Here is a 9,528-nt window from a genome sequence, read left to right as displayed (position 1 = left end):
ACTCATTCCTGGAAATTTGAGCTCAGCCTTCTGGGATGTTTGTGTTTTAATTGTTGTTTCCACATTTCTAATCCCATTAGAAGTTGTGATTAAGTGTACCTGTCTAGCATCTATTTCTCTTTTTTATAGCTGTGTCAACTCAGAGTCATTTTTCTGATATATTTTTCCACTGAAATTCAATTATATGGGCTCAAGGTTTTAAGAAAAGCTCATATGAGTGATTAACTTGAACCAAACTACTTTGGGAGCCATAAATGCCTACAGCCTGTGATAAAAATCGTGGTTTATGAGGAAAAACTCTAGTGAATTTTTATCATTCATCCATTTTGTAACTGATTTTCTCAATTCTACCCCACATGCAATTACAGGATAGTAGGGATCTATTGTCTCTGAAAGTTAAGCTGCAATGCTATAATTTAATTTTATTTAACATGACAAGCATTTATTGGACACTTGTTTGTACAAAGGCCTGTGCTGAGTACTGTAGGTCATATCAAAGTGAGTAAAACAGAATCACTGCTTTTCTAAGAGGGCAATGTTCTAAAGCAGACTAGCAAGTGCTATAGAGTAATAAATCTAAATGTGGTGACAGTGTGGAAGAGGAGCTTACCTCAGGGATCTTAAGAAGAAATTAAGAGGAAGAAAGATTTGACTTGGGTTTGATGAATTGACAAGAACTTCAGAGGAGGATATATGTTTGTAATGAAAATTCATTTCAACAAAAGTTAATATCCCTAGTAAAGAATTACATAGACACCATAAAATTGATAACGATTATGGCAAACATGGAATCTTGGTGTGGTGCTGTAAAATAAATACTGGACCACAAGGATGGTTTGAACTACAACTGAACCCATATTCAAGGTTGCTATGAGTCAGAACCAAGTCAATGAATGGTACTTAACAACAACAATAATCATAAATATGGTGCAACATTGTAGGATAAGCACTGGACCATAAGGTCAGTTTGAATCGCAAGTTTGGCGGTTCAAACTCACCAGCGACTCCTTGGAAACCCTACACAGGTTTCACTATGAGTCTGAACGAACTCTATGGCACTTAAGAACAACACTGTATTCAGTAATGCCATACAATGTGTTAAGAAGAGCACCAAAACATCCAATAGAAAAGCATTCAAAAGACATATCTGTTGTTGTTGTTGTCGTTAAGTGCTGTCGAGTCAATTCCAACCCACAGAGACCCTGTATAGGGTTTCTGAGGAGAAACTGGTGAGCTTGAACTGCCGACCTCACAGTTCAAACGGCTTTGCAGTCTGGCCCATTAACCCACAGCACCACACCAAGACTCTAAAAAACATATTTACAGAAGAGGAAATGCATATGACTAGTAAAAATATGAAATATGTTCATACTCACTAATAATCCAAATAGAGTGTTGTTCCAATTTACATGTACAGGAAAGCAAGGAGAAGATAAAACAAAAGTGTGGCGTCAGAACTGAGCAAGTCTGAACATTCACATCCTGACCTGTCCATGTTTCCTTTCTCTATACTCTGTTCTTATGTGCCTCACAAGCACAATTGTGTCACATCATCTTCATCGAAAGATTCCATTTCCTTTCACAAACTATTTTCAAGTGTCAGACGTACACACACTGTCATGGCCCTTCTTTGTTTACTAGTTGAAGCAACTTCAAGAGCTATTCTTTTATATTTTACCTATGTAAATATATAGGATAAACATTGGACCAAAATGTCAATTTAAACTATAAGGTCGGTGGTTCAAACTCACCAGTCACTCCTTGGAAATCTGCCTATACAGTGTCACTGTGAGTAGAAACCAACTTGACTGCACTTAGCAACAACAACAATGTGTGACATGGAGCTGCTAATCATAAGGGCAGTAATTCAAACCCACCAGTTGCACTCAGAAACCCTATACAGGGTAGCTATGAGTTGGAACCAACTCGATGGCACTTAACAACAAGAATATCAAATCTTACATTCTATTCAAGTCATTCTAATATCTTGATTTCCTATCCCTCTGTTTCCTACTCCCTGGTTTCTTTTGAGTCCATGAGTAGCACAAACAGTTAAGCACCTGACTACTAGCCAAAAGTTTGGCAGTTCAAACCCACCAAGAGGCACCTTGGAAGAAAAGTCTGGTGATCTGCTTCCCAAAAGTCAGAGCCTTGAAAACTCTATGGAGTTCAGTTCTACTCTGCTCACAGGGAATCTCCCTGCATCGTAATTGACTCCAAGTCTGTTTTTTATTTGTTCGTTTCTTTAGAGCATCTAACGGAAATACAAAGTGTTGTCAGGATGAGAGATATGGTAGGAATACGTTCTTTACCACTATCTATGTCCCATAGGCCCTTCGGGAAATGCTCTAATAGTTTTCTATTGTTCATATGTGGTCTTCATGAGTCAAAGATAGTGATGGTGGTGGTGGTTGTGTGCCGCAGAGTCAGTCCTGACTCATAGCAACCCTGTATAGGGTTTCCAAAACTATAAACTTTTACAGGTGCAGAAAGCCTCACCTTTCTCCCTCAAAGTGACTAATAGATTCAAATTACTGACTTTGAGGTTAGCAGCCCAGCTTGTAATCTACTACGATACCAGGGCTCCTTAAAGATAATTGATTGTTGAAGTGCTTTCCAGTCAGTTCCAACTCATAGCAACCCTGTCCAGGGTTGTGTGTGCTTTCTCTTACCCTGACGAGACTGCCTTCCCGTAGAGACCTTTTGACCCTCCTGTCCTTAGATCATTCTCCTTCCCCTCTGGGTGTACAGGTTTGGCCTGAAGCGGGAGCAACAGCTCTTCCATCCCCAGGAGGCCAGTCTCTGTGGAACCTTGAAAGACTAACAAATCTTTGAGTATTTCCAATACAATCTTCTGCAAGGGCCATGTCATGAATCACATGTTTAGGACTTTCAGTTTTTCATATTATTTATAGTACTAATTAAAACAATGTTAGCTGCAAGTAACAAAGACCAACTCTCAAGAGCAGAGCAGATGCCAAGAATCAACAAACACTTGAATTCTCTCTTCACGCCACCTCTTGCCTTTCATCAGTAATTCTGCCTTCTACCCTCTTGCTGCAGTCTGGGTTTTTCACTTTCCCATTCACGGATGAGCCCTTATTTACAGAAAAGACGTTTTGTTCCTGTTTTTATTTTTTGTCATTGTTGTTATAAGCAGGATCTCATCAGCTATTTTTTTTTTAAATCTTGCTGAAATTTCACACGAATCAAAAACATTCCGTCTATTAAACCAGTAAGACTTCACATTTGGAATCTGAAATTATTTCTGCAATATCTGTGCTTTTAAAGATTTAAAAATGTTTATATATTCTGTTGTTGAAAATATGCAGAGCAAAACACATACCAATTTGACAGTTTCTACATGTATAATTCCTAGTGTGGCACCACAGGCTAAGCACTCAACCTCAAGGTTGGTTTGAAGTACAAGGTTGGTGGTTCAAACTCACTAGCCACTCCTCACAAGCCCTATACAGGATCCCTATCAGTCTCATACAGATCTTGAAAGAACACAATGCTCAAGGCAGATATTCCAATTTAAAGAATATCTATTGTTTGGCTTTAAATAGACTTCAGGGGATATTTTTCAATTAAGGTGTAAACATTATTTAAGGGCAACAGTCAGGAGTTCATCCACTCTCCACTGCTGTAGAAAGTATGAGTCCATGAGAATTTAAAATTCTATTATGTGTTTTTCCCTTTAAGTCAGGATTTTCTATAGAATCTTTGGTCAGACTATTCAATAACAATGGTAGCTGGGCACCATCCAGTTCTTCTGGTCTCATAGTGAAGGGGGCAGTTGTTCATGCAGACAATTAGTCACACATTCCATAAGCTCCTCCGATTCCTCACCTCCTTCCCCTATTGCTCCAAGCAAATAGAGACCAGCACCTGTAAGGTTGTTTAAATAAAAATATAATAAACTCTAATGCACCAGCAGTAGATTGTTTCTTCCACCCATACTGAAGTTCAAGTAAAACCACTGTGGTTTGAATGGAAATGATTTATTTCACCATTATTAAAGAGCATAAAGAAGGGAAATAATCTTAATTAGAGAGGCGGGAGCATAGCTTTGGTTGGCATCTCTGATTTAATTCAAGGGATACAAACAACTGAATCAGAGGGAAGCCAAATCTCCAATAAAAGCAAGCCTCCTCCCTCCCATCTGCTGCCAAGTGAGGGGGAAGATGCAAGGAGTCTGGCAGGAGGGAGCAGCCTGTTCAAACCCTGGGCAAAATTTTAAGTAGAATCTTTTTCCTTCCCCACACTCAATGACTCTGTTGCCAGACTCTCTTTGTTCTTTGACACAACTACCACAGAACATCAAATTTACTTAGAAGCCTGGAATTTAAATTCATCCCTAAGTATTCTGGTAATTTCTTCTTGGACTGAGTTCCCAGCAACCTGTGAATAAAGCATAGGTGTTGACATGTAGCATGATAATGAGGAGATGCATTACCTCATGATCATTAATTGAAGGGGAAAACAAGACAAGATGATTTATGTTGAAAGAAAATACAAGGGGGAGCAGTCTGTGGCTCACCATTGTGTGAAGACACACAGAGCATCCACTGGGAGTCATGGTTAAAATGCAGCCTGAGCGGACTTCCACTCAAACATCAAAGGTGGCTTTAATGTCATCAAATGCACACCGCTTTCCACTGCTCCCAAGCAGTTCCTTTTCGTCCTTAGGGAGGTTACAAAAATGGGAAAGTTTTATTGTATTTCACAGAATGTTTGAAACTCAGATACTTTTCCTGAAGCATTCAAAATTAACACAAATTATAGGCTTCTGCCAGCACCCGTTTCCTGTCAATGCAGCATAGTTTTTAAAAAATAACTATTTCAGACTTTTGAACATGCAAAAAGTCTTCTCTCAACCTATATATACCATGTTGCAGGTGGGTGAGGATTGCAAGGTCTGGAGTAGGACCACAGGGAGTCATCATCCTGGCTCCTCCACTTAAGGTTGGGCAGATTACTTAAACTTGATTGACTTATCTTAAAAGATAGGATGATGGCAGTGCCTATTTTGCAGGGCATTTATGAGGATCAAAATGAAAATTCCTTACAATGCCTACCTCTTAGTGATCAGATTGATTGTTATCATATCTTAAAGCAAATGGAGATCTGGTGGCATTGTGGGTTAAGCATTGGGCTGCAAACCAAAAGTTGGGTGGTTTGAATCCACCAGCAGCTCTGTGGGAGAAAGATGAGGTAGTCTGCTTCCATAAAGGTTGGAAACCCCACGGGGGCAGTTCTACTCTGTCTTATAGGGCCTCTGAGTCAAAAGCACTTAATGGCAGTGGGTGGGGTAAAATGAATGGGATTGTGAAACACTTAAGAAAATTTTAAAGCCATGATAGTACAGAAAAAAATTAATTAAATCTTGATTTTAAAACTAAAAATGCCTCTTTTTAAGTTTTTCTGCGGCAAATGTGGTTTGTTCAAGCTAGTTGCCATAGAGGTGGTTTTAATCCATGGAGACCCTATGTACAATCGAACAAAACACCAAACGGTCCTGCGCCATCTCACAATGCTGCTCTGCTTGAGCCCATTGTTGCTGCCACTGTGCCAGTCTTTCTCATTGGAGGGCTTCCTCTTTTTCACTGTCCTTCCACTTTACCAAGCATGATGCCCTTCTCCAGGGACTAGTCCCTCTTGACAACATGTCCAAAGTATGAGAGACGAAGTCTGGTCATCTTGGGTTCTATAGAGCATTCTGGTTGTACTTCTTCCAGTACAAATTTGTTTGTTCTTCTGGCAGTCCACGGTACCTTTAATATTCTTGTCCAACTCCATAACTCAAATGCATCAATTCTTCTATGGTCTTCCTTATTCACTGTCCAGCTTTCACATGCATATGAAGCTATTGAAAATACCATAGCTTAGGTCAGGTGCACTTAGCCCTCAAACTGACATCATTGTTCTTGAATACATCAAAGAGGTTTTGTGCAACAGATATGCTTAATACAATCCATTGTTTGGTTTCTTGCTGCTTCCATGAGTGTTAATTGTGTATCCAAGTAAAATAAAGTCTGACAACTTCAATTTTTTTCTCCATTTGTCATGGTATTATTTATTGGTACAGTGGTGAGGATTTTTGTTTTCTTTACATTGAGGTGCAATTCACACCGAAAGCTGTGGTCTTTGATCTTCATTAGTAACTATTTTAAGTCCTCTTTGATTTCAGCAAGCAAGGATCTGCATATCGCAGGTTGTTAATGAGACTTCCTCCAACCCCGATGCCATGTTCTTCTTCATATATCCTGGTAAGAGGACCAATTATTTTTGTTAATATGTGAATTACAATCAGGGCCATCTTAAAAGGGAAGCTCTTGTCCTGCTTCCAAGATCGATATACTTTAAAGAAATGTATGTATCTTGGTTTCAGGCCTTCCGTGGTCACAGTTTCTTATAGAACCCTCTTCACTGAGCTATCGAGGGTCACTGGCCTCATTAGCATAGTTCTGTAGTCAAACCACCTTCTAGACACAAAACAACTTCTCCCCCCAGCCTTTCTTCTTTAGCTAAAATGGATCTGCTATGATGATGGTCTATATACAATTTCAAGTCCATTCAGTATCAAATACATTAGGTTGATAAAGATATAGATATATTTTTAAAACAAAATTTCAGTACATATCAAGTTGTAGTATTGGGTGAGAAGAAGATCTGATCACCATTATTTATCAAAAAGCCAGCCAATTCAAAATTATATGAGGGCTCTCTTACCTTTCATATTATGAAATAAATAAGAGAGTAGCATAAATTTAATGAGGAAAAATGACAGAAAAGTAATTTGTAGAGAATCCAAGACATCTCAATATGGAAGAAAAGAAACCAGGACAGAAACTGACATTTACAAAGACTTGCATTTATAAATTATGTTTATAAAAGGTAAAATGTAGTTCCTAATATAATAATAATGGACACTATTATTTTTAGTATCAGTAATACTAGTTCTGATATACATAGACAAGAATTTAAAGAGAACAGGAAGAAAATTGAAGACAGATTGACATGTTGGAACATAAGATTGTGAGGGAGGGCACTGATAGTCCAGTGGTAGAGTGCTCTTCTTCCATGTGGAAGAGCTAATAAACTCCTAATGGAGTGCTATAAGATAAGCACTTGACTTAGAACCACAAAGTCAGAAGTTCAAACCCACCAGCTGCTTCTCAGAAACCCTATACAAGGTCACTATGAGTCAAAACAAACTTGATGGCACTTAACAAAAGATGAATGTGGAAGATCTGGATTTGACTCGCAGCTGATGCAACTCTGACACAGCCATTCCATGTGTTAGTGGAGCATCCATCTACAGAAATTTGCATGTTGAGCAAGTTTCAGTGGAGTTTCAGACTAAGATGGACAAGGAAGAAAGGTCTGCCAATCTACTTCCAAAAATTAGCCTGTGAATTAAACGGTCTTATCTTAAACTGATCATGGGGATGGTGCAAGACTGGGCAGTTTCCTTCCCTTGTTTATGGAGTTGCCAGATGTGGACAATTGACTCTCCAGCAATTAACAACAAGATTGTGAAAAGTATTATTTTCATTTTATTTATCTGGTTTGGTCAATAAAAATTTCACAATCATAAAAATTTCAAGGAAAGAGATTTCTCTTTATTAATTTGAATGTCACTGACGGCATTCAGTTACAAAAAAATTGCATTGAGTTTTACTGTAAACATTTTAATGATAATCATTAAAAGTCTTTCTAATTGAAGCCCTCGGAAACCCTGTACAGGGTCGCTATGGGTCGGAACCGACTCGATGGCACTTAACAACAACAACAACAATTGAAGCCAGAAAAAAATATGAAATAATACTATTGAAGATTTTGATACCCTTTTTAACACTTAGATTCAGCCCATAATTTTATGGCTCTATAGGCAGCAAAGTCTGTCAAAATTCTATTTGTTCCAAGATAAAAAGTGAATCATCAAGCACAGCTCCAAGTATACCTTAATTACTCCAAGAATAAAAATAACTTTTAAATAAACATCTTTGCTTCCCAAAATTAGCATTGAAATATTTATTTTTTATGTCCTAAATTTCCATGCCATGGATCAAACTGATCTTGTCAGTAAATAAACATCAAGAACAAATACACTAAAAATTAAGAAATACCAATCCAATGGGAAACGTTGGAAATATTTAAGAAATAATTCACACATCAGTAGGGAAAAGTGGCTTCTCTCTAACTCTCTCTCTTCAATCAAAATGAAACTTTTAACTCTGCATTTTCTTCTCAAACACAAAGTGGCATTCTATTCCAGGGTCTCAAGCAATTTTCATTTCCTTGGACTGTCATTTGTCCCCCAAAGATGAATAGGAAGGTTAGTGGAAAACCTTAGTTACTAAATCAATCAGAATGAGTGTCACCCATTGGATATAGTTAGCATGCTAGTGCCATGCCTGCAGTAGACAGTGGCCATACAAAAAAACAGTGGTCAACGTTACCCAGGGCTTCAGGAAAGTCTTTACAACTGAGATGGAAAATGAGTTTCCTCATGTGTATCAATCCCCGCATAATGCCTGCTGGAGGATTCTGTGGAAAGGGAATCTAAGGTCACTCTCACAATTCATCAGTGATGTCTGCCAGAGGCACGAGGTAGCTGTGTATATGTGTTGTTGTTGTTAAGTGCTGTCAAGTGTATGTGTAGGGGAGGAAAATCTAGTAATGGCCTAAGGGCACATATTTTATTTTATATTTCTGCAGCATCCCCTTTAAATTATGCTTAATTATCTACCGTTCCCTCAATGAACTCTGTTCTATCTAACCTCTGTGCCTTTGCTGTGCTATTCCCTCTGCCTGAAACAGTCCTTCTGGGCCTGGCCTCAAATCTAGCTCTGAGCCTTCTGACTGAAGTTGGCAGCATAAATATAGACAGACCAAAACTGATCCAGACCAAAACAATTAAGTAAATGTAAAAATGAAGACAAAGCACGCATCAGCACGGGAAGCTGGGAAATGAGCCATTGAATTACCAGACATTTCAGGAGATATCTGTTGGAGGCAGTGCAGACAGACGGGACCAGATTGAGGAAAGGCACAGAGTCTGGATATAAAACTCATCACAACAAGGAAGCAGCTTACTCTCTTGGGAAATTAGGTAGGAAAAAAGTTCCTGGATCTCATAAACAGCTCCTTGTTTGGAAGGGCAAAGGTTGGGAGAGAGATGGTAGGGAGTGGGAGGAACAGTTCACTGTGTTTTGTTCACAGTGTTGGAAGAGAAGGTGGTAGAGGGGAGAAAGAGGGAACCAAGGGCAAAGGCAACACCACTGAGCAAAGAGCCAGTAGTGGAATGGGATTGCAAAAAGTAACTACATTATCTAGTGAAAGGAGATGGGTTAAGATTCTTACAATTCAACAGTGAGTAATTGTTACTATGAATTGCGGTTGTCACAACTGTAAAGGTAGACGTTTTGTAACATAAAGGAGGCAGTAATTAATCTTACTTTCCAAAAACAGGGACCCTAGAACCATCAAGGGAAAAAAGCACAAGCAGAATGTGGGACC

At 38.7% G+C, this 9,528-nt stretch overlaps 1 protein-coding gene across 1 annotated transcript in view; it reads right to left on the bottom strand.

The window, feature by feature from the left end:
- Positions 1 to 4,612: 4,612 nt before the first annotated feature.
- NDUFAF4 (NADH dehydrogenase (ubiquinone) complex I, assembly factor 4) overlaps positions 4,613 to 9,528 on the bottom strand; it is a 77,536-nt gene continuing 72,620 nt past the window's right edge. The window contains exon 3 of the mRNA XM_006865863.1: positions 4,613 to 4,687. Within this exon, the coding sequence (XP_006865925.1) occupies positions 4,613 to 4,687 (75 nt within the window). The remainder of the gene's footprint in view (positions 4,688 to 9,528) is intronic.

Source organism: Chrysochloris asiatica, unplaced genomic scaffold (assembly GCF_000296735.1).
Source record: "Chrysochloris asiatica unplaced genomic scaffold, ChrAsi1.0 scaffold00084, whole genome shotgun sequence".
NCBI classification, from domain to species: domain Eukaryota; kingdom Metazoa; phylum Chordata; class Mammalia; order Afrosoricida; family Chrysochloridae; genus Chrysochloris; species Chrysochloris asiatica.
Note: the sequence above shows the minus strand (reverse complement) of the source record. Positions and strands in the feature narration are given on the sequence as shown.